The sequence below is a fragment of the Schistocerca serialis genome, chromosome 3 (assembly GCF_023864345.2).
Source record: "Schistocerca serialis cubense isolate TAMUIC-IGC-003099 chromosome 3, iqSchSeri2.2, whole genome shotgun sequence".
In the NCBI taxonomy this organism is placed as follows: Eukaryota; Metazoa; Arthropoda; class Insecta; order Orthoptera; family Acrididae; genus Schistocerca; species Schistocerca serialis.
Window position 1 is genome coordinate 319,579,576 of NC_064640.1, and position 26,676 is coordinate 319,606,251.

General features: G+C 40.1%; 1 protein-coding gene across 1 annotated transcript in view; it reads right to left on the bottom strand.

Moving 5' to 3' along the window:
* LOC126470127 (probable methylthioribulose-1-phosphate dehydratase) overlaps positions 1–26,676 on the bottom strand; it is a 100,229-nt gene that overhangs the window by 43,203 nt on the left and 30,350 nt on the right. The window contains exons 3-5 of the mRNA XM_050097742.1: positions 10,627–10,721; positions 1,606–1,766; positions 1,427–1,533 (exon numbers count right to left, since the gene is read on the bottom strand). Coding sequence (XP_049953699.1) covers positions 1,427–1,533; positions 1,606–1,766; positions 10,627–10,721 — 363 coding nt within the window. The remainder of the gene's footprint in view (positions 1–1,426; positions 1,534–1,605; positions 1,767–10,626; positions 10,722–26,676) is intronic.

The window sequence follows — 26,676 nt, forward strand, 5'->3', positions numbered from 1 at the left end:
CCACAAAAGAGTTGTGAACCCCTGGGGGTAGTCGAGGCATGGTTGAACTACAGACAACATGAGCCGTGTATCTCCTTCCTGGTGGAATGACTGGAACTGATAGGCTGTTGGACCCCCTCCGTCTTATAGGCGCTGCTCATGCATGGTTATTTACATCTCTGGACGGGTTTAGTGACGTCTCTGAACAGTCAAAGGGACTTTGTCTGTGATATATTTTTCCACAGTCAACATCCATCTTCAGAAGTTCTGGGAACTGGGATAATGCAAAACTGTTTTTCATATGTGTATGATTGTCAAGTAAATGCAATGTACATGGACTGGTCATTTAGCTAGATGAATTGACAGTACTATTTGTCTAACTTTTCCTGATCCCGATTTTTGAATCAGCAGAACTTTGAAGACTTCCAGGTGCTAGAGTTTTATGTGAAGTACCTGCCAACATTACAGACCTAACAATAAGAATACTGTCTATCACAGCACACACAATGCTACTTGGCTTATTTGTTTCACAATATGTGCTCAGTTAACTAAACAGGCCTCTGTCTCAACTGCAGACAACTGATCAAAGAAAGTTTGTTAGACTATGGAATGATGTGAGGAATATAACTAACTATGTCATCAAACGCTGTTTCGCAGAACTGATATGAAGTTGTAGCAATGTACAGCATTACTGGAAATTAAAATGTCACTTTGGTACTTTAGCAAAATGTAACACACAGGTAGAACTCTACAATATAAGCACAGTTTTTCTACTACACTGCTACATTCTCTATTGAGAGTCTGCTTCTTCCTGCTCCCTCTCATCCCCATCTCCTCCTCCCCCCCCCCTCCCCACCCCCACATCAGATGAATTTGACAAATACTAGGAGGACTAAGAAAGTTTTTTTTTTTTTTTTTTCTGGATCCCAAAAGATACAAAGACCGAGAAGATGACCTAAGGGAATGTGGGTAGGACTATAATCAAGAATGAGGTCTTGAGGTAGTTTTATCCAGCAGTGTATGTAGAATGGCAATACTGTTCTCAAGGTATACTTTGTTTCTCCTCGACATTTTATATTTGTGTGTGAAAGTGCTAACATTTCTTTGTTAATGATTACTTTTGAAGTTTATTGTAACACACCTCTCTCTCTCTCTCTCTCTCTCTCTCTCTCCCTCTCTCTCCCTCCCCCCCCCCCAAAAAAAACACACACACATTTTAAAAAAGGACCAATCCTCAAGTAGTTTTGCTGGAAACAACAATTTTCACTGCATATAAAATTAAGAGTTGATGGGGAAGAGAGGGATAGGTGGCTGTCATTTCAGCAACTCTAAACATTGAGTCTATTCATTTAATTTTCAAACTGGGGACATGCATACAATACAGTGACTGTAAGTGACATTGTGCTTAAATTAATTAACCTAACTACTACTTCAAAAACAACTATACCTTGATCATTTCAAGATGGGTGCAGCGGAATTCATATTCTGGATACAAAAATGTAGCCATCACAGCAGCTTTTGAATGAGTATGTATGACTGCCCCAGCATTACGAGCTGTAATATGCAAAAACTTGTAAGATGATGCATTTAACATTTATTGCCACAGCACATTAACAGCAGCTGTACCTGTATATGCACACATGAAGAGAGGTGTGCACTGGCTTCTTTTCAGTTTCTTTTCAGGACGAGGCAGCTCAAGATCTTGGCCCTCCATATCAATAACAAAAAGATCATCTGGCTGAATGAGTTCCTTCTGAACACCAGAGGGCGCAATGTAAATCTTGCCGCTGTGGAATGACGAAACACATGTATAACAATGGAAATTCCTGAATTAAATAATACATAAAATAAAGGAAAAGCAATGACTTGCCTATAGCTGACCATTGTGTGGCACATTTAACACTCTATGGAATGCAGTGATTACACTAGCTTTCAAACTATATTCTTTCTCTCGCAAAAGTGCAAACATCTCCATTCATACACACAACTGTACAGTTGTGTGTATAAATGGGAATGTGTGCACATTTGCTAGAGAAAGTGCAGGAGCTCAAAAGCTAGTATAAATACTGTATTCTGTTGAGTGTTTCTACGTGCTGCGCATCAGTCCGCTATAGATGAGTGGTTGCCTTTCAAAGGTATAAGAATCTGTACATACTACTAAATGAAACCATTTGTAGATGGGGGTAGACAGAGGGAGGGGAAATGACGGTACTGATACACACACACACACACACACACACACACACACACACACACACACACACACACACACACACACACACACACACACACACGTGAGGACAGAATTTAGGCTGGGATGGTGGAACTGTCCTAGCTTTAAGACAGTCATTTTTTAGAAGTAGGCATGCAAAACTATTCACCACTTCACACATAAACTTCAGAACTAACTAAGGCAGAGACTGCATTGGCATTTTTAATAAAAACATACAAGCTATTAACATTTTACTACGTTTGAACTGATATCTTTTCTTTCTCAATTACTGTATTTTACACTGAATGTCATATTTTTGCCAAAAGTAGCTCACTATGGTGTGAAAGTTCTATCTATGTCTTACTCTTAAACTATAATTTTCTTTGGTATCTGTAATATCATCATATCACACTTAAGAACACAAATAAAATCTGTGGGTGCGTTCAGATCCTTCCTGAAATCAAACCACTGAATATAAAACTTTGGATGGCTAGACAGTTTTTAAAATGGGTGAACTGGAAGAAAATAGTTCCCTCGCAACAGCTAATCTTACAACAATGCATGATGTCAAAAAGGCAGGTGCCTCTAAATGACAACATTGCATTGTAAGACATTTCTATCAGAAATTAGCAGCAACACAACACTTAGTGTTTTAAACCATTTTAGCTAATTGCATATCAAACCAAATTTGTGACTGGATTGAGGATTTCTGGGAAGAAAGGATGTAAAGTGTTATCCTGGATAGAGTGCCATGGCAACTGCATCGGTAACTTTAGGCACGTTTCAGGGATGCACGATGGGACCCTTATGGATCACGGTGTTATTAATGGCCTGCAGGACAATATTAATAGTAACGTCAGACTTTTTGCAGCTGACGCAGTATAGCCCCGATTTTACGTTCCCGGAATTAACGTTTTCCCGCAGTTTACAATATTTTTTATTGTTCCCATCAAATTTCCCATGTTCACAATGTTAATTTGCACCCAATTTTGTGTCAACATATTCATTACGAAAAATGTTCGTGGAGAAAAAATGATGCTGGCATGATGATGGCCATCCAGTAGTGTTTATAAATAGTGCGTGGTTAAGTTTCTTTACATCAGAGCACTATAGTCAGCAGATTTGAACCAGTGAACATGTAACAGTTGCAACAATGTGTGTCGTATCTCCAGCTGCTGCCAAACTCTACTTGGCATCATGGCTGAGGGAAGTAACTAGGTTCGTTCAAATAAATATATTATGACCAATCACAACAACCGCTTTGAACCTGTCTCTGCTGTGGAAACACATTTTTGTGATTGTTGTGAACATCATGTCAGCTTTGTCAAGCTGCAGGCTTTCAAAAACGTTGATTACGACATATGAAATTGAGTCAAACATTACTATTTCCCAGTCAGTTATCAGTTACAGTTACATATGCTATTTTTATTGGATAAAAAACCTTTATCACATAATAAACAAGTGCCTGACAAATCTTTTGATGCCTGTTATGTACATATATCACACAAAGTGCGAAAACGCAAAGGGGTATCCTATACATAGCTTTTACAGCTTAAAACGTTATTTCCATTTTACATTTTCCCGTATTTTACACCATTTTTTGAAGTCCCTTGAAAAGTGTAAAAGCTGGGTTTCAATGTATAATGAAGTAGTAAGTACTATACGAAAAAGGTGCCCAAATATCTGATCACGCCATGATAAGCTTTCAAAGAGGTGCAAAGATTGTCAGCTTGCTCTAAATGTTTAGAAATGTAAATTTTTTTTTTTTTTTTTTTTTTTTGGTCATCAGTCTACTGACTGGTTTGATGCGGCCCGCCACGAATTCCTTTCCTATGCCAACCTCTTCATCTCATAGTAGCACTTGCAACCTACGTCCTCAATTATTTGCTTGACATATTCCAATCTCTGTCTTCCTCTACAGTTTTTGCCCTACAGCTCCCTCTAGTACCATGGAAGTCATTCCCTCATGTCTTAGCAGATGTCCTATCATCCTGTCCCTTCTTATCAGTGTTTTCCACATATTCCTTTTGTGGTGTCACCGCCAGACACCACAATTGCTAGGTGGTAGCCTTTAAATCGGCCGCGGTCCGTTAGTATACGTCGGACCCGCGTGTCGCCACTATCAGTGATTGCAGACCGAGCGCCGCCACACGGCAGGTCTAGAGAGACTTCCTAGCACTCGCCCCAGTTGTACAGCCGACTTTGCTAGTGATGGTTCATTGACAAAATACGCTCTCATTTGCCGAGACAATAGTTAGCATAGCCTTCAGCTACATCATTTGCTACGACCTAGCAAGGCGCCATTACCAGTTACTATTGATGCTGTAAAACATGTACCGTCAAGAGCGATGTTCACCATTTATGGATTAAAGTTAAGTACTCCACAGCTACATCCTTTTTTGCTAGTCTCATTTCCTTGACCTGTTCCAGACCTCACGCCAGCCTGCGTGAGCTAAAATGCGTGCCTTTTGGCTTCCTCTCATAGTGGGTTGGCTCTCTTGCCAATCCACAACACTTTCCTCTCCGATTCTGCGTAGAACCTCCTCATTCCTTACCTTATCAATCCACCTAATTTTCAACATTCGTCTATAGCACCACATCTCAAATGCTTCGATTCTCTTCTGTTGTGGTTTTCCCACAGTCCATGTTACCCTAATATGTGGTTCAATTGAAAGTATCCTCTGCCATGTACTTTACAGGGGTTTGCAGAGTATGAATGTAAAATAGTACACTACAAATAAATAAATAATAGTCACAATTGAAATGAGTCACCTCATACAAACAAATAGGTATAACAACATGTACAGATTTAAATGGAATGCTCACATACAATCAACCTCAGGAAAAAGCAGGTGGCTGACTTTCTTTCACTGGTAGAACACTGGGAAAATGTAGGCTGTCTAGAAAGTAGAATGCTTTCCGAACACTTACTGCTCACATGGGACGCTGCATCAAATAGGACTAATTGGGGATTTTTATTATATATAAATGAAAGCAGCACACATAGCTACAGCTTCTTTTTTTTTTTTTTGTGACACATGGGGGGGGGGGGGGGGGGGGGGGGAGAGAGAGAGAGAGTGTGTGTGTGTGTGTGTGTGTGTGTGTGTGTGTGTGTGTGTGTGTGTGTGTAACGCTGAGAAACCTCACCTGATAGAAACTTCATGTCAGATATTAATAATCCCATGAAAGCCTACTTATGAAGGTTCAAGAACCAGTATTAAGTCGTGTACTTCAGTCCAGTATGTATTGCTCCCAGTGGGATCAGGAGAAAAGATCAGACTCTACACACACACACACACACACACACACACACACACACACACACACACAGAGAGAGAGAGAGAGAGAGAGAGAGAGAGAGAGAGAGAGAGAGAACTTTTCTGTAAAGAATGAAATAATGAAGAAGGGGATTATCTAGAAGCTCAGCTCAGTATAGTCTTTTTGTACATCCTTGTACATTCTTCAATATCTTTTTCAGTAAAAAATGGGCTATCTGCATGAAGACATTTATATTCTTACATTCTTTTATTAAGAGCTTCATTATCCCAGTCAGGGGACAATCATATGGAATCAGATAATCTGGTGTGTGTCTTGGTGCTGAGTAGCGTGAAAAGCTATCATGGACAGCACATGTTTATCATCATACAGGCAGAACTGCTGGCCCAGGTGTCTACTTACTGGCAGCAATAGGCCAAACCCATCAGCTCTTATGCTGATACTGCCTAAAACTGCTCTTGGTTCCATGAGCTAGCCCAGTTGTTATGGTCATTCAAGCTGGTCACATTTTGTGCTTTTTGTCTGTGCAAGTCTCTGTACAGTGTTTGGACTTCCTGCTCCCCAGTCGACTGACTCACACAGAGTAAAACACTTCTGTCAGAGTCATTAGGAAGTATTAAATAGTTGGAAGTGCTTGAGCTCAATGAAGTTCTTGATGCAGAAACTTCTATTTGTTGGATGAAGTTGTCCTAGATGCTAAGTACAGGAAAAATAAAGGTGTGATGTAGGCTTTGTATTGTATACACCCATAGTTAGGTCATGAAGCTCTTTTCTGAGAAACCTCTTTTTTTTTCTTGTTACAATAGAGAAGAAGACAGTATGCAAACAAAATTTTGGCTGATGCTGAGACACTGATTTTCTCTGTTGATATGGGGTTAAACCAGTGACCATGGTCAGTAATCATTGGAAAAGAAATCAAAAATAGCACACCAAACATTCTCAGTCATAAAGGTGATGGTTATGTTTCTTGGGATGCTAAAGGAACTATTTTTATTGATTTTATGGAATATGCAATGACACATTCTGAAGCCTCGAGTGAGATGTTAAGAAAACAGATGACCTCTCCAGCCAGTCTCTTGACCAACACTGATATGTTTTTGCACAACACTGTTGTGCTAAGCTGCCCAAAAACACAAGAATCATAACATCAGTCCAAATAGAACATTTTTGAACATCCACACCACAGCCCAGTCTTCACTTCAAGTCATTTCCACCTCATTATGAACATGAAAAACTGGCTTGTCTCCAAATGCTTTGACTCCATTTGACTCCAACTAAAAACTTCAACATACTGCCATAGGCAGGATGGAATCTACAGTGCAGAAGGAATTTACCATTTACTCAAGCAATGCTTAAGTATGAATAATGATCATGTAGAAAAGTAAAGCAAATACACTCCTGGAAATTGAAATAAGAACACCGTGAATTCATTGTCCCAGGAAGGGGAAACTTTATTGACACATTCCTGGGGTCAGATACATCATATGATCACACTGACAGAACCACAGGCACATAGACACAGGCAACAGAGCATGCACAATGTCGCCACTAGTACAGTGTATATCCACCTTTCGCAGCAATGCAGGCTGCTATTCTCCCATGGAGACGATTGTAGAGATGCTGGATGTAGTCCTGTGGAACGGCTTGCCATGCCATTTCCACCTGGCGCCTCAGTTGGACCAGCATTCGTGCTGGACGTGCAGACCGCGTGAGACGACGCTTCATCCGGTCCCAAACATGCTCAATGGGGGACAGATCCGGAGATCTTGCTGGCCAGGGTAGTTGACTTACACCTTCTAGAGCACGTTGGGTGGCACGGGATACATGCGGACGTGCATTGTCCTGTTGGAACAGCAAGTTCCCTTGCTGGTCTAGGAATGGTAGAACGATGGGTTCGATGACGGTTTGGATGTACCGTGCACTATTCAGTGTCCCCTCGACGAGCACCAGTGGTGTACGGCCAGTGTAGGAGATCGCTCCCCACACCATGATGCCGGGTGTTGGCCCTGTGTGCCTCGGTCGTATGCAGTCCTGATTGTGGCGCTCACCTGCACGGCGCCAAACACGCATACGACCATCATTGGCACCAAGGCAGAAGCGACTCTCATCGCTGAAGACGACACGTCTCCATTCGTCCCTCCATTCACGCCTGTCGCGACACCACTGGAGACGGGCTGCACGATGTTGGGGCGTTTGCGGAAGACGGCCTAACAGTGTGCGGGACCGTAGCCCAGCTTCATGGAGACGGTTGCGAATGGTCCTCGCCAATACCCCAGGAGCAACAGTGTCCCTAATTTGCTGGCAAGTGGCGGTGCGGTCCCCTACGGCACTGCGTAGGATCCTACGGTCTTGGCGTGCATCCGTGCGTCGCTGCGGTCCGGTCCCAGGTCGACGGGCACGTGCACCTTCCGCCGACCACTGGCGACAACATCGATGTACTGTGGAGACCTCATGCCCCACGTGTTGAGTAATTCGGCAGTACGTCCACCCGGCCTCCCACATGCCCACTATACGCCCTCGCTCAAAGTCCGTCAACTGCACATACGGTTCACGTCCACGCTGTCGCGGCATGCTACCAGTGTTAAAGACTGCGATGGAGCTCCGTATGCCACGGCAAACTGGCTGACACTGACGGCGGCGGTGCACAAATGCTGCGCAGCTAGCGCCATTCGACGGCCAACACCACGGTTCCTGGTGTGTCCGCTGTGCCGTACGTGTGATCATTGCTTGTACAGCCCTCTCGCAGTGTCCGGAGCAAGTATGGTGGGTCTGACACACCGGTGTCAATGTGTTCTTTTTTCCATTTCCAGGAGTGTATGTAGGTCTGTATTGACTCCACGATTATTTTTTATAGCAACATATAGGTTTTTTTTCTGGACAGTCCTCATAGACACACATCGATTTTGCATCATCCTGGTTCCCAAAACTCCTAAAGATACACGTTGACTAGAGGTACACGGCTCGTGTTGTCTGTAGTTCAACCACGCCTAGACGGTTAATACCGTGGTTGGAGTGTTACTTAGTGCCAGAAGGGCTCTCAGCAAGGGAAGTGACCAGGAATCTCTGAGTGAACCAAAGTAATGTTGTTCGGACATGGAGGAGATACAGAGAAACAGGAACTGTCAATGAAATGCCTCGCTCAGGCTGCCCAAGGGTTAACTACTGCAGTGGATGCCCGCTACCTACGGATTACAGCTCTGAGGAACCCTGACAGAGATGCCACCATGCTGAATAATACTTTTCGTGCAGCCACAGGATGTCATGTTACGGCTCAAACTGTGTGCAGTAGGCTGCAAGATGTGCAACTTCACTTTCAACATCCATGGTGAGGTCCATCTTTGCAACCGTAACACCATGCAGCATGGTACAGATGAACCCACCAACATGCTGAATGGACTGCTCAGGATTGGCATCACGTTCTCTTCACTGATGAGTGGCACAAATGCCTTCAACCAGACAATTGTTTGAGATGTGTTTGGAGGCAACCCGGTCAGGCTGAATGTACTAGACACATTGTTGACGTATGCCGCTGGTGGCCGTGGAAGGTGCCATAACGGCTGTATGATATGTGAATGCCACCCTCTGACTGATAGAGCAACCATATTGGCAAGGCATTTGTCTTCATGGCAGACAGTTCATGCCCCCATCATGCACATCTTGTGAATGACTTCCTTCAGGATAACGACATCACTCGACTAGAGTCACCAGCATGTTCTCCAGACATGAACCCTATCGAACATGCCTGGGATAGATTGAAAAGGGCTGTTTATGGACAAAGTGACCGACCAACCACTCTGAGGGATCTACACAGGATGTCAGTTGTGGTTTGTCATTTATACTGAACTTTAGGTTCCCGTGAACTCTGGACTTACGATTGAGAAAGTCTGTGCAATTCTGAATCTTACTCTTGTATGACATGCACGTATAAATGCACGCATTTGATTGGTTGATTATTTCCTTTTAGATACAAACACCCAGTGTGGTTCAGTCTGTATCTGCACAGGTACGACAAAGCCACGGAGCTGTCCCATCAGTACAAAAGTCATTATTCTACAGAACAGTGGATGCTTGACTACGGGGCTGAGGTGCTGGACCCCAGAAGAGGAATAATTCTGTGCGAGTCAGTTGACTGGGGAGCAGGAAGTCCAAACATTGTACAGAGACTGGCACAGAGAAAAGCACAAAATGTGACCAGCTTGAATGACCATAACAATTAGGCTAGCTCGTGGAACCAAGAGCAGTTTTAAGCAGTATCAGCATAAGAGCTGACGGGTCTGGCCTATTGCTGCCAGTAAATAAACATCTGGGCCAGCAGTTCTGCCTGTACGATGCTAAACATGTGCTGTCCATGATAGCTTTTCACACTACTCAGCACCAAGACTCACACCAGCTCATCTGATTCCATATATTTGTCTCCTGACAGGGATAATGAAGCTCTTAATAAAAGAATGTAGGAATATCAATGTCTTCATGTGGATAGAACAACTTTCACAGAAAAAAAGATATTGAACAGTGGGACAATCTGGACCAACAGTGCCTTGATGAACTTGTGTACAACGTGCCACAATGAATACCGGCATGCATCAATGGAAGAGGCCGTGCTACTGGGTATTAGAGGTTACTGTATACATCAATCTGGACCACCAGCTCTGAAGGTCTCACTGTGTGGTAGTACAACATGCAATGTGAGGTTTTCATGAGCAGTAAGAAGGGCAGAAATGATGTTTATGTTGGTCTCTATTCCAATTTTCTGTACAGGGTCCGTAACTCTCGGAACCGAGGTGACACAAAACTTTTTTTGATGTGTGTAATATAATTACTGCATTATTATATTCTACATCATCCTCACATTAGATAATAATATATAAGAAGAAGAATTCATTACTTACCAAATAGAAGAGGCAGCAAGCAGTGGACTGCCATGTGCCCCCCTCCATTTGGTGGTAGTAATCTGTATTCTTACATCTATTATTTCAGTATTGTGCATGACATATAGATAAGATATAATCTACATAAGAGCTTGCCTTGAGTACACGGTGTAGTACAGAACAAACAGAATCTGTTTCCCACACGGATTATTAAATAACAATGGCCAATAACAAACTTTAGCAACAAAATCAAGCAGCACAAGGGGAAAAACTGCGTAACTATATTCATACCCGTATTTGATGCTCATTCCTCCTCCAGTTCCGGAAACCCAACCCATATTGTAGAACTGGCGACACAGTGCTGGGATCAGTTTTCTTGGATGTTCCTGGAAAAGTTTGAAAAAAAAAAAAAGTGATTATGATGCAGTGTACAATGAATGAGTAAACACATAATAATTCAAATGGACTAGCAAGATCTTATAAATAGTGTTCCAATTCATGCCTGTCCCTTAGATTAGGTTACATCTGTTAAAATATTCCAGTCACATTTTATAGGGTTTAAGTTCATATGGAACTATGTGCTATGATGGTTAGAAATACGAGATAAGTCACGGTGGCACAGGTAGTGCAGGGGACTAAGGAGCACCCCACTCCCCAAAGGTCTTTGAGTGCTTCCAATATTGATGGCTCACAAGGACACCACAGAGCACTGCAAGACACCCACTTATATTCTTTATGCAACGACAGTTCACTTCCTGGGAGACTGCACCATCATGCCGAACACAGAACAAGAGGAGACTCATGTGGTCACGCCCCAGGATCTATGTGCTAAAATTTAGGGCTGCCTTTACTGCAGCCATTCCAGGATTATCTGCATGAAGAATCTGGTCAGGCTACATTTGTATTGGCCACAAACAGGGAGATTGAACACATTGTCAGTGGTTGGAGACGTGCACAGTCCCCCCCTCTTTATGGTGTAGCTCGTGTAAGATTAGCAGATTCTTTCTATAATCCATGACTACAGTGCAGAAGGATTTGTTGTCCTGGCAAAATACTCCTGACCTGATGGTACTCCAAAACTGTTGGAGATTATCTCATTTCTGAAGGTGCACCTTCCATAGCAGCAATATGTATCTTAAGTGATGAGGAAACTGTCTGGCCGATGTTTGTACACTCTGGTTCTGCGACTTTCCTGTCTACCTCTAAGCCATTCTCATCTCCACTTGAATCAAATGCTACTAGCATGTTACTCACCTAGAGTTCACAATTAACTTTTCTTTGTGCATTCTTAAGAAAGATGAGGATATACCAGTTCATGGTTACAATGCTACTTACTGTTTAATAGGTTAGTGCAATGAAGTATTGGCAATAGAGCCATCAAAATAAGATCAGGGAAAAAAACATTGTCATTAAATTTCTCACCTCTCTTCTTTCTTTCCACATGACTTCTCTTTGCATTAAATAACTGAAGAACTGGGATAAAATTGATATGAAAAACTGATACTTTAGTTATAGTACAAATGAGTAGAAGTTTCCAGGGACCGAATTGCAAACTTTATGTATCCATTGTGCCCATCACAAAACCACATGCTTCAAGGTCGCACGTGTCAGCCCTTTATGTCTCATCTTGCTTCCCCCCTGGTATCGAATTCCCCTCCACCACCACCACCACCACCACCACCACCACCACCACCAATTTCATTCCCAATATTCGCCACCTAGGTGTTCAATTTTGCATGAGTAATAATCCCAGTTTAACACTGTTTAATAGCATTAATTTAAAACCTGAAAACTAGTTACAATCTTGACTAACAGATTTGTATGGGAAACTGCATTGTTACTGGGCCACTGAAGATGCATTAATTTAAGCAAAATATGTATGGTCTAAAAGACCACAAAAAACGGTATATAACCTGTACTACTTAATGTAACTGCAACTCCAGAAAAATGATGCCTACAAATAAAACAGACAACAAATAAAAAAGACAAGTAATGGACCTGAACACCAGAATGGGATTATGAGTGGGAACTCTGAACATCATAACACTACCTGAAAAGGATGAAGAGATAGTCAATATGATGGAGAAAGGAAATAGTGGCCTGACAGAACGCACAGAGAGAGCAGGTCAGCTCCTTGGGGTTCATGCTGGTTCTGCAAATACTGGATTTATATCAGGAGAAAAACTTGTATTTTATGGCTGTGAGAGTACTGTTGAACGTGATTACTGTTCAGAAATGGTGCAGTTTTCAAAAATTAGTTCATTAATCAGTTGAACTTGTTGGAAGAAGGCTGCATTCTTTTAATCATAATGCAAGCTATCATTCCATACAAACCGAAAAAGCACCATCTTCACACTGGAACAAAGACATCATGGATTGGCTTCAGAAGAAGGATGTTCAGTTTTCCCTGCTGAACACCTAAGGATGAGCTTTTATCCATGCAAGAGACAAGATGTGCGAAGAAGATCTATGAATTGGATCACATTGCAAAGAGAATGGGGCATGAAGTTGTTAACTTCAGTCCTACCACAGCCACAATTATCCTACATGGGTTCAACCTAAACAGGATACATCAAAAAGGAATCTGAATTTTTGGGTTCCTGGTGTTGAATGCGATATACATGACACTCTGGATCATGTTACAAAAGAAGATTGGGCTACATGTGGTAAAGTACGGAGAAGAGGTGTGTGAGAAAGAGTATTAATGCAGTTTGTTAAGGATGATGGAACTCCAGAATTCAACAGTATTTTTGATAATTAAGCTTAAGTCTATGGCACAAGCCCATGACAGGCTATTGGCCTGACAGTAAGGCAGTGCAGACTTTGCCACAACACTAGGGTGGGGAGAGTGGCGAGCCCATTGCGCCGGCCACATTTTAACCCTGGTAGAGAAACCCAACACTCATTTGGTAGCAGGCTGAGTAGTCCTGGGGCTGTCCTGGAAAGACTGCAATGAGGAAAATTCTTGCCCCTACCCGCAACTGAACCCAGAACCTGAGTCTAGTGCTCTACCCACTAGACCACTATCGATATATTTATGAGAAATAGTCACTGAATTGTTTTTTAAAGTCTTACTTCATACACCACTTGTGGAATTGCATTTGGTCTTCATGCTTATCCTTCTCTGCTTCTACAATACTGCAGTTTCTTGTTAACTCTTGTATAGCGTATATTGGTGTTTCGAGTGATTAATGAAGTGATGATGAGTCTGTAAAAGGTGCAAATATAATATCTTCGAGAGACAGAATATTCTAGGTTCTATTAAGGTTAGCTTTGGAACCAAGTCCTGGTGGTGGCATGCAAGTTCTCATGCGATGCCTTGCATGGAATCTCTCAGAGATAAACTATGTTTATAGGTATCATTATGTAATAAATCTCAGAGGTTACCAAAATTAATTTTATAGCTTTCTAACTGCAAGTTTCTTCAAGGTCAAACAAAATGCAATGACATTTTTCATTACACAGGTAAAAATTTAATTCCTCTTAAAGTATTTTATTTTTTTATTTCTGAATACTTCTATATTTTTATTATAAAATGCATGTATAATTTCTTTCAACACTAGAACAACCCTCAAACTGAATAAACCAAATGTATCCTCATCTTCTTATGCCACTGGAATGAATGCCAATCAGCTGGAGTTTGACATGCTAAGATCACAGGAAGGAATCCTAAATGTGACAACCACACAATTAATGGACCTGAACACCAGAATGGATTATGAGTGGGAATGCTGAACATCAAACACTACCTGGAAAGAGTGAATACATAGTCAATATGATGGAGAAAGGAAAATATATGTACTTGGTTTAAGTGACACAATATGGAAAGGAGATAATTGCCAATTAAAAAAAACTGATGGGAGGCTATAAATTTTACTGGTATGTATACCAAAACAAGGCAAACAAATGGAGTGGCCCTGGTGCTTCATAGAGACATTGATGGTATTGCAGATGTCACGTACATCAATGAGAGAATCATTAAAGTCACAATAAATACTGGGAAGACTAATCTCACAGCCGGCCAGTGTGGCCGAGTGGTTCTAGGCGCTTCAGTCCGGAACCGCGCGACCGCTACGGTCGCAGGTTCGAATCCTGCCTCGGGCATGGATGTGTGTGATGTCCTTAGGTTACTTAGGTTTAGGTAGTTCTAAGTTCTAGGGGATTGATGACCTAAGATGTTAAGTCCCATAGTGCTCAGAGCCATTTGAACCATTTGAACTAATCTCTCAATTTTACAAGTGTCTACTCTACAACAAGGGTGCAGCAATGAGGACAAAGAAATCTTCCTCCAGGAACTGAAAGATCAAATCCAGAAAAATAAAATCATGGTAACAGGTGATTTGATGCCCAGATTGGGGCAGATATGAAAAGGTGCTGGATGCTTATTGGTATGGAGGAAGAAATACTGGAGAACAACACCAATTAGACTTGTGTGTAAGAAATAACATCTCCATAAACAACACTTTCTTCAGGAAAAACAGACAGCCATAAAAATCACCAGATATGGCTGGGATGGAAGAAGCAATTCAGTTATCAATTTTATAATAACTGACCAACAGAGTGGAGGAAGAGTAAGAGAGGTAAAAGTCATACCGACAGAACCATTTGACAATGATCACAGATGCCTTATAGCTCATGTGAAGGAGAAAATGATTATCACAATCTACCCAAGAAAGATGCCTAAGATCAAAGAATCAAGACCAAAGAAAGCAGAACAAAAACATCTGTCCAAGTCAGATGACTGCAAAGTTACCAACAAATGAAACAGGTAGTGCAAATGAAGAGTGGGTAACATGTAAGATAGCATTAGTAAACTGCACTGTACAAATCTGTGATGAAACAAGTGGTAAAGGAAACCAACTAGTGGAATGACAGTTTAAAGGAAGCTATTAAAGAATACAAAATAGCTAAGAAAGTCAAAGATGGGACAAACAAAAGCAAACCCATGGGATTAAACCAGTAGATGCTCAATATTGGAACAGGCATATACAGACGAGAAACTTTGGGTTAAATACATTGTAAAGGAAGAAAAGGAGAGATGTTGGAAAATATTCACCCAAAAACTAGATAGCACTGGAAATAATAAAATATTCTACAGATTGGTAAAAAGCAAAGGATCAGACAGTGAAGGCATGAAAGCAATATAAAGAGAAAATGGGGGCTATTCCAGGATGCAGAATGGTCACAGAAGACATGAGAGAGAGAGAGAGAGAGAGAGAGAGAGAGAGAGAGAGAGAGAGAGAGAGAGTGTGTGTGTGTGTGTGTGTGTGTGTGTGTGTGTGTGTGTGTGTGTGTGTGTGTGTTTTACCAGAACCTGAAGTGGCAAAACTACTTACTGTCTGTGCAGAGACAGAATGCCTTTAAGCATATGAGAGGAGGCCAGTCAGCCAGGCCATATGAATTGACAGTAGATATGATCAGGGCAGCAGGTATCCAAGTAATACAATCACTACATCAAACTGGGAGTCGTCTGAAAGGAGCCTGCCCCCGGTAGCTGAATGGTCAGCGTCACGGATTGTCAATCCTATGGGCCCGGGTTCAATTCCCAGCAGGGTCGAGGAATTTTTTCCACCCAGGGACTGGGTGTTGTGCTGTCATCATCATCATCATCATCATCATCATCATCATCATCATCATCATCACCACCAACTGCAGGTCGCCGAAGTGGCGTCAAATTGAAAGACCAGCACTCAACGAACGGTCTGCCCGACGGGGGGGCCCTAGCCATACAATTAAATAAATAAATCTGAAACGAAAATATCACTGTTCAAGAAAGGAAATATGAGGACATGTTCTAATTATTGAGGAATCACCCTGTCTTAGGATATTAGAAATCATTATTGAGGAAAGATTATGATCACTGTCAGAAAACCAGTTTGAAGCGGACCAACATGTATACAGAAGAAGCATAGAAACAATGGACCTCATATTTGTGCTACGTCAGTTAATAGAAAAGTGTTGGGAAATGAGTAAAGATCTCATAATTGTGTTCCTGGATGTGGAGAAAGCATTTGAAACAGTGCACTGACGTGCAGGACCTGAGACTGTTTAAAAAAAACTAATGGTTCCAAACTCATTAACAAGGAAGATGAAAATGCTATATGAAGGCTGCAAAAGTTGTGAAAATGTGCACAATGGTAGACTCGATTGGTTCAAGATAGCGAGGGGAGTGCAAGAGTGTAGTGAACTTTCCCCACTACTTTTTATTACACTTATGGACATGATTATAAGGGAAATCAAGAAGATAGGAAATGGTGATCTCAGTGTATTAGTCTTTGCTGATGATTTAGCTATTTGGGGAGATACAGAAGGAAGGCCAGATGAATGGAACTCCAAGTTTAAAGGAGTACCAGCTGACAGTATGCAAGAGCAAAACTGCAGCAATGATTATAAGCAGGACCTGGGTCCAGGACAACCTGATGCTAGAAGGAGAGAAAATTGGATGTGGTGAAGTACAGTATCAAGAAATGGGACTGCCAACTAGACATGCAGAACACAGTATGAAAGGGATCTAAATTTTTTTCATCAAATATGGAACCTTGTGTGGGATAAGGGAGTTACCGTGAGAGCCAAACAGACCATTTTTAGAAATTATGTCCTACCAATTATGACATACAGCTTAGAGTGCTGTGTAATTCACAAGGAAAATCTGAGCAAGTAGCAAGCATGCAAAATGAAGTTCCTGCAATCAGCCTTGCAGGAGACTTGAAGAGAGAAAATTAAAAGCAAGGACATCAGAGGAGAGATGCAAGTGGATCTGTCCATAACAGTCTGAGTACTGCACGGCTCAAGTGGTTTGGACATGTGGAGAGGACGAAGGATAACTGCCTGCCAAAACAATACTTGGATAGAAATGTGCAGGGGAAAAGACCAATAGGACAACCCAAGATGGCTGGATCAGATTAAGGAAGAACTGAAAACTAGTGGAAAAAACTGGGAAACAGTATCAAGACGAGAAGTATATCAAGATAGAGCAAAGTGGAGTCAAATTTTTCATAAACACCCTACCTGGTTGGCTGGAAGGATATGAAGAAGAAGAAGAAGAAGAATATGATAAAAGATGTAATTTCTTTTCCAATCCAAATATATTAGTGCTTCTGAATTTTTCCATGGGTTGACATAAAAACATTTTACTTGAAAATATCTTGTCAGATTAGTTTTAGCAACTACAGTAATTTACTTTTAGAAAGTGCTCGATCATATTCTGACTATAAACAGAGTGTATAACATTTTTTCGGAACTTTTACTAACATTTGAAACTGTCAATAATTGGAAATGCTACACATAGGGAAGTTGACCTTGAACCACCTAGTTTTGTGAAAACATAATAGAATTTCACATCGTGAACCTTTCCTAATAATCTCGGTATGCTCTAATGAGGTATTTGATTTGACTTAATAATTCTCTGTAGCAATTTGTATAAAAAGTTACTTTTTTCTCAAATGTCTGTACAGTCATCTCTGCTTGTAGCAACTTATCTTGTTCTCAGTAGATCCTGACACATTGCAATCGTTATAGTATTTTGAAATAGTACTCTTGTAGAACATCTTCAAAGTAATGTTACTTTGTCAGAAATAAAAAGCTAAAAAATGATGATATATCTGAATGGTTATGTTCACGTTTTGGACACATTGTTAATGGTGCTGTAAAAGACAAACTATTCAGCATACAATTATGCCTTTTATTGTGATTTCTACAGACTTTTTAGAAATGCACAGCAATTTTTATGCTAACTACATGCAACAGGAAAATATTATGAAAGCTAAAGCTGTACATTCTACTTGCAAAGCTATTAAGATGTAAATTTGTAAACTAAGACATTATTTACCAAAAAGATTATACATATATTAAGAAATATGAGGTACCCTGAGTCCTTTATGGGCAATTTCCTATGACATGTAGATAGTATGGTGTAGATAATGGTTTGAATACAAATCATGTCACAAAAAGTACCATTTTTGTGCTACAGGAACAAACCATGCTGTACAATTGTTTTTTTCCTCTTTCACCCACATTTTCTGGACAAAAAAGTGATAGCAATATACTGATATTTGTCATTATTACACTTGTACGAAACTGACGCTATAAGAACATCAAATGTCAGAGGACAATCTAAACATACACTGTTATTGTGATCATTACTAACTTTATATTATGTCTTACATTCTCAAAGTTTTAAACATGGCTGCTTGGTTCAGTGACCATTTATAAATTAAAGTTGAACTAAGTACACCCCTGATGCTACCTGTAGCTCAACATATGCGGGCAGCCCATAGTGGCTACTTTCCACTCCTTCTACTTTAAAATTGTGACTAAAGCTTTTTCACTTAGTATTTATTTTATGAGTGACATGTAATTACTGTCTCTTTCTTGTACTGTTAGTCAGTACTTACACTTTTATATAAAAAAATTTTCGCATAAATTTGCACTTATGTTATAGGCCACTTTAAATAAGGGCTTATTTAGTTCAACTTTAATTTCTTACATTGTTCATTTACATCCTTTTGCACGAATACAACAGTGGTTACCATTGAACATCATTGTCACACCAATTATTTAATTATACATACAATAATTAGTGGCATCACCATACATTACTATCAGTCTTCCACTGGGCATAAGCGGGAGAGTGGAACACATTGTTTAATGGGTTTGTTCTTATACCACAGAAACAGTTATCTTGAGATGTGTGCTTTATTAAATCACTACCTACTCAATGCTTTCTACACATCTAAGAGTTTTTAAGTGAAATTTCTGAGCCCTTGCATAGTATTTATGCGTATATTGCAAACAACCGGCATATAATCATGCCAGGTGTTTTTGCAGCACATCTACATTACTAATTTGAAGTAATTTATAGAAGCTCCAGAAAATTAAAATTATGAATTAAAATGAAATTCCTACCAAAACTGAATATTGTCTTACCAGTTTCTCACTGAAGTGTGGAAACAAAAGCATCAGTTTTAACTTTTATTTCACTTTTCTTTCTTTTGATGCTACTGTTTGATCTTCAGTATACAGTTTCCATCACTTCCTGCACTTTTTTAAGCTGTCTGATGCACATCAGTTGGAAGTGGCCTCTGCAGTTCCCTTCTCTTTTGCCCTACAAAGCTTTCCAAAATCTCTCTAACAAGTCCATCAAAGTTCAGCATAGGTCCATCTTGTTACACTCTTCTTTAACATTCTTTACAGGCTTTCTTTTAATCAATGTGGACCATTGTTTTCTCTGTTACACAACAATACCAATTTTTGAAGCTCTCTATTCCCTTCCTTACTAGTATTTCAGCACACACCAATATATTCTTAACAAATGTCACAAAAATTTTATCCTATTGGCTTTCCAGGTGTTGCAAGTAACCAACAAAGTCTCACTTTTAACTGAAAGAGGAACCTGAGAGCAAAGTGAATAAAACAAGAAATACACATATGGACAACATCATACTTAACATGCAAATGAAATCTTCTATAAATAGACAATATGAGCAGTCAAACAGCTAGCAATACAAAATCAAAACAAAAATCCATGTGAAATGATTAAAGAAAATTATTCCAAACAACACAGAGTTCAAAACACACAAAATACAAAAATAATTACAAGTCACAAATCTGGAAACAAGGGAGGGGGGGGGGGGGATTCTTGCATATGCAGCAGTTTTTCTAGGCAAGACAGAAAGTTTAGTTTTGGTGCCTGTTTTGTAGGAAATAATATCTAACCCAAAGACCATATGGTACGGGTTTCAGACTTTGTGTATATGAATTACAAAGCTTTTAAATAGTATTTACAAAAAATTCATCACAATATGCAACTTGAAATGAGACTACACCTGTGTAATTCCTGTGCTACAGTAGATAGGGATACGGTTATGTCTAATGCACACCTCAATACACTTGTTGTTCTTATGATATTTCTTGCCTGTTGAAAAAAAAAAAATCTCTTTGTGAGTTTATGTATTTATTTTGATGTTTGGAAGTCTATATTGGATATTTCATTTATTATTTCCTTTATGTTTGGAAATCTCTTCATGTACATTTTCAACTGTTATATGAAAGCTTTAATTGTCTCAGGCAAACTGTTTTGTACACTCTGTTATAAAAAACTATATTCAAAAATTACTTAACATATTATATTTTACAAACTATCTCATGATTCAAATAATTTCTACATAAATGTCATTTCATTTGAACAATACTGATATTAATGAAAGTCCGTGATCTGTTGAAATGTAACATCTCTGTCTTCGCTACCTGAAGTTTGTACATAGTGATAAGAGTCATTATGTCACAGTGGAGTTGAAAAGAAGTTGGTTTAGAGTATCGATGGTGCACAGGTGTGGGGAGCAAGACTGTAATTTGTCTCCATTGCAAACATGTGAAATTCATGTAAATGTTATCATCGATCTATGAAACATAAGGCCAATCAAGATATATTTTACCACACGTCTCAAAATCATAATATCCGTGCTTTAAAAAAGTGTTTCATTGAAAATTATTTCAAGTTTACACATTTACATTATTCTGGAAACTAAACAGCACTTCATTATTGACCTAGTTGTCTGATGAAAGGATTGTGGCAGAACACTGATGCCAGAAAGAGATACAAATATGTTTCCTAAACATGATAAAAATAGTCTCTTGGAGTGAGATAATACCTCATTTATTTGCAAATAATTAAGATGAATATGACTGACTATTGATTTCATCGACAAACAATTTAGATGTTGCTGTTCTGCAACTTACGTCTTGCAAAGTGAATAAATCACTTCAATGTCTATTTCTCTTAAAAATTTTAATGAGTCTTCTTTTTCTCATTTAATCAACAATATTTTTAATTAGGTGAGGTGACAGCATTCTTTAGAAAGTAAATGAAATATAGGGAGAATTTTTTGTTACAAGTGTCAGGATTTGTATTACAGTCTTTAAGATAATAAGTTGATAAGAGACAGTGGAGACAATATGTTGGAATCGCAGAGTGATTACTAGCATTTTGTACGAGTATTCCCCAGATAGGTTTCTATTTTCCTGGTACCCAGCAGGATGACACTTCTGCCACTGTAAGGTGGGGATATAAAATTTAATTGAGTGAAGAATAAAACAGAAAAGTGCATAAAATGGGAATACAGACTGATATAAAGTGTAAAATGGTAAAGCAGGAATGGCCAAAGGAGAACTGCAAAGCCACAAGAGTCTACAGGAAATACTGCTACCGCATATACAATACTGGAGAACAGAGAAGCAGCTGTATGAACATCAAGAACTCATATGGAAAGCCAGTACAAAACAAAATGGAAATACCGAATGTTGTAAGAAATATATATTAGGGTTATAAAAGGAAATAAACTTGGAGTGAATGAAAATTAGATGGGAGATGTGACATTACGAAAAGAATCTAAAAGAGCACTAAAAGACCGATGTCAAAGCAAGGCACCTCTGGGTGACAATATTCACTCAGAGCTATCAAGAGCACTGGGAATGCCAAACATTGTAATACTGTTCAAACTAGTTTGCAGGGAAGGTGAAACATCCTCAGATTCCAAGAAGAATGTAATAAGCCCAATATCAGAAAATACACTTCTTGACAGGTGTTAACATTGCCAAACTGTTAGTTTAATAAACCACAGTTATAAAACACTAACAAATAATTTATAGAAGAATGGAAAAACTGTGAAAACTTTCTTATGGGGAAATCAATATGGGGGCCAAAGAAATACAGGAACATGTAGCAACAGTAACCCTACAACTCATTTTCGAAGATAAACTAGATAAAGGTAACTTAGTATTTCCAGCGTTTGTAGGTTTAAAGAAATCTTTCAATAATGTTGACTGTAATACACTCTTTGAAGGCAACAGGTATGAAACATGGGGAGTACCAAGTTGTGTATACATGAAAGGGAGGCCAATGGCTATAATCAGTGGGAACCAGATTGTGTCTTATCCCTATGTTATTCAGTCAGTACACTGAGCAAGCAGTAAAAGAAACTGAAGAGAAATTTGGAAACTGAATTGAAGTTCAGGGAAAATACATAAAAACTTTAAAGTTTGGAAACAAAAGTAAAATAAGGGTAATGTAATGTCACCAAATCAGATCAGGTGAGGCTCAGATATTTATATTTGTAAATGAGATTAATAATAATCAATCAGTATTGCTATTTGCACATCAAAGTGACACATGATGGCCGAAGTAGAGAGGATATAAAATGCTGCTGGCAACAGCAAGAAAAATTTTTATGAATACAAGAAACCTGAATATCGAAAATAAATTGAATATAAAGTGAAGTGTTTGGAAGTCTTGAGGAGGAGGAGGAGGAGGAGGAGGAGGAGGAGGAGGAGGAGGAGGAGGAGGAGTTTTTACTTAGGGACTCAACTGAATGGTTATTAGGCCATTTATCATTTCCCTGTCATGTTGGCTGTTAACGTCTGTACCCACAATACCCCAGATATTGCAAAGGGGAAATAAATTTTAGTAAAGATTGGTAGGTTGCGTTAGAAGCTTTCTGTGGCTAAGATCATGTGTCACCACATGGTGTAATAAGTCTTTGGTAAGTCAAGGAAAACTGCTACCAGGTGTTGTCGAAGTGCGAAGGCTTCTCTGACAGCAGACTAATGATAAAAGGAGGTTGGTTATGTATCTGGACCTTCGAAATCTGCACTGAAATCATGACAGCAAATGTTCATGACTGACCATACATTCCAAGAGCTTGCATAGTCATTCTGTAATTGCCTATATAGTGGTTGTTTTTACCTGGTTTCAATATATTGGCACAAGATACTTTCTGACACTTAGGTGGGTAAACACCCTTTTGCCAAATGATGTCAATCATCATCAGGATACTTTGTTTAGTCACTGATCATTTGCCTGTGTATATGTCTGGGCCTGGAGAGGCATTTTTGCATTGTACTAACATGTTGTTGAATTCCCAGACTGTGAAACAGGTGTTATAGGTATCTCACCTGTCAGGTGGTGAAATATTAAATGCTATGTTTTGTTAAATTCAATGTTGGGAAAATCTGAAAATGTTTTGAAGCTGACATTTCAGCAGAATACATCACAAGAAATTCATCTGCATTGAAAGGATTGGTATGAAGCACACCTAGGTCTAAATCTAAAGGTCTTCCAGCTGGGAAGTAACACTCACTGACGAGTCGCAAATTTCCCCACATATGGTCATCTGTTGTGCATGCATTCACTGAACCACTGTATTGTTCTCAACAATACTGATTTTGTTGTTTGATTAAATAACATGCTATTTTACGCAATTATTTATATAAAATGCCATTATTAGTGAAGGGAGTCTCCTTTATCAGTGTAATGTTCTCCGTCTGCATCTGATGGTCTCTGCTCTGTTTTGAGACCACCAAGGTACAGACATGGATCAATATGGTATTGATATATTATGCGCTGCATAAATAATCACAGTTGTTGCTTCTTGCATTATCTTGCCAATGTATTTTTCTTGGGAAATTGTGATATAGGCTCCAGAAAAATAAGCTTCCCAACAGGCTTTTTGTATGAACCACCTTGGTAGAGCGCCAATGGGTCTCAATGTGGTACAGATAAAATGACAGAGTAATGTTTGCTGTTGCACAAATCGCTGTGGACATGCTGTCTTATCATAAATACCAGATTAAGAGTGTAGAGCAAGAAGTCTATTGCATAAAACATGCCTGGGTGATGCTAACATGTGTGTGGATCCTGTATTTATTAGTCAGAGCTTATAATCCAGAAGGAGCCACTCTTCTAATTGACTTATAGTGCTTGTGTTCTCACTGCATCACAGAGAACTGTGGGTATTGGAATCACCCACCAGGATAAATGGAAGAGGTAACTGATGTGATAGTTCTTCCAGCTCATGAAAGGATATATACCTACCTGATGGGGGTATAAATTGCAAGTACTTACGAAGGTAGGCAGGTGGATTCTAATGACTGCAGCATCAAGTGCACTGTTCAGTAGTACCTGCTCAGTAAAAGTGGTTGACTGTACCAATGTGTGAACACTTTTCAAAGCCCTAATCATGTTAGTCTGATTAATAATAAAAACATGGTAGTTTCTGATTGTAAGTAGGTGATCTTCCATTAAATGGAATGCCTGCAGTGCAACACACAGTGGTGGGACATCAACTGATTTCAGCAAATTGGCAGTAATAGCCATCACTGTCCCACCGTATTGTCAGTGAAAGAGGGGCAGTTGGGACAGCAAAAGTGAAAGGCAGTTTGTTAAAGTCGCTCTTCTTTCACTTGAAACCTGTGTGACTGGTATAACATATGTATCTACAGGAAGTAGTTCTGTAGTGGGAGAGTCACACTGAAGCATTACCAAAAAGGTTTTTGATTTGTATCTTTTTGTTTGTTTCTGTTTCTTTTTTCATTCAGAAGATTTTAATTTTTGTGCGGGCACGTCAGGTTGTACACCAGGGTAAGATGAGAGTGAGTGTGTGTGTGTGTGTGTGTGTGTGTGTGTGTGTGTGTGTGTGTGTGTGTGTGTGTGTGTGAAGAAGATTTCCTAGGGATGATGCCAGAAAAGGTTGGAGGGCCTCTGGCTGCATCACCAGAGGTTTATCTCGTGACATGGTCTGAGATGTTTTCAAGGGAGTTAACAATTTATTGATTTAGGAAGTGTTTCACAACTTTGAACAGAGGACATGATAGCTATTTTTTAAGGAAAACTTGAAACAGGGGAGGATGATTGTCCATGCAGTTTGTGCACAGCTAAGATTGTTCACTAGGGCAATCGTCATGAGCTCTACCACAGTTTCCACAGACAGGTTCTTAAGTACAGTGGCAAAAATGGAAACATCAGAAGCACCTGGTGAGTGGTGGGACAAATGGATTAACATCGTGTCCTCCAAATATCAATATGAAGGCAACTGGGTCAACTCTGTTTTCCTTTGCTTTTCCTGTACACATAGAACAAAATGAGTTCCTCAGCAGATTGGAGCATTAGACTTCAATGAAAAGTACAGTCCTGGGTCATATTAAGGCTTAGTGTAGGAGTAAGAGTGACACAGACATTTCCACACTTGGTATGTGATTAAGTACTTGTGATGGTGCTTTAATTAATAAGAATCCATCCTGCATTTTTTTCCCCTTCATCACACTTACCTTTGATATTCTACACACACACACACACACACACACACACACACACACACACACACACACACACAGGTTTCATTGTTATTGAGGAATCACCATCTGCACTATTGAGAATTAAATACTGGGTAAACTGATTGATTTCTTGTTTCTTAGACTGTCTCTTTGTCCAATACATGGCCACGGAAGGGATGTCTGACAGGGTATAGGTTCCTGCATTAAATTTCCTTCTTCTTCCAATTACTGTCACAGACCATCTAACATGGGCATTAACTGGTGTAAGTTTCATTCTTTTCAGTTGCATGGTGCCTACCATGAGGCCACCTACTATTGTCAAGAGCTCTCCTCCGACGCAGAGGCTCAAGCAAAGTGCTCGGCAATTGCGTTTGCGTCGGTACATAACTCGCCATTTGTGATAACACCGGGGACAGCTGTTAGGGCTTGGTACCTGAACAGAAATTTGATCTTTGCCCAGATTTGGAAAGGTGACGTGTGGCACCCAATGGTGGAGAGGTATCTCTCCCAACACTCCTCCTTCTGTTGTTTGATAAGGTAGCGAATATGGGCATGGAGCCGTTTAAAGGCTATGAGGTGCTCCAGGGAAGGGTGCTGCTTATGCCGCTGTACAGCTCGCCGACACTCCTTAATTGCTTCACTGACTTCCGGCAAGCACCAAGGGGATTTTTTTGTGGTTTTAGGGTGCACAACTTCAATGGTCATTAGCGCCCAGACTACATTAGTAATGCACCGCAAGGCACAAGTTTAAAACAGCAACTAAAAGGGAAAACACAATAAAAGACAGATTGACAGGCATAGGGTTAAAAAAACAGCATAATCAAATGTTCTTAGACAGGTCTGTCAAGTTGATAAAACGAAGAACACGAGCAGCTGCTCCTGGGTCATCTGCTAAAATGGCATCTAGAGTACATGGCAGGCCAAGATCAAGATGCAGTGTATTAAAATCCGGACAGGACGTTAAAATGTGGCGGACCGTCAGCAATTGCCCACATGGGCAGAACGGCGCTGGTGCAGCCGTCAGCAGATGGCGATGGCTGAACCGGCAGTGTCCAATTCGTAACCGGGCCAAAACGACCTCCTCCCGCCGAGAAGGGCATGAGGAAGCCGTCCAAGCCACGGGAAGAGGTTTCAAGGCCCGAAGCTTGTTGTCCGTAAGTGCAGCCCAATCGGCATGCCACAGTGATAAAACGCACCGACAAATGAGCCTGCTACAATCTGATGAAGGGACACAAC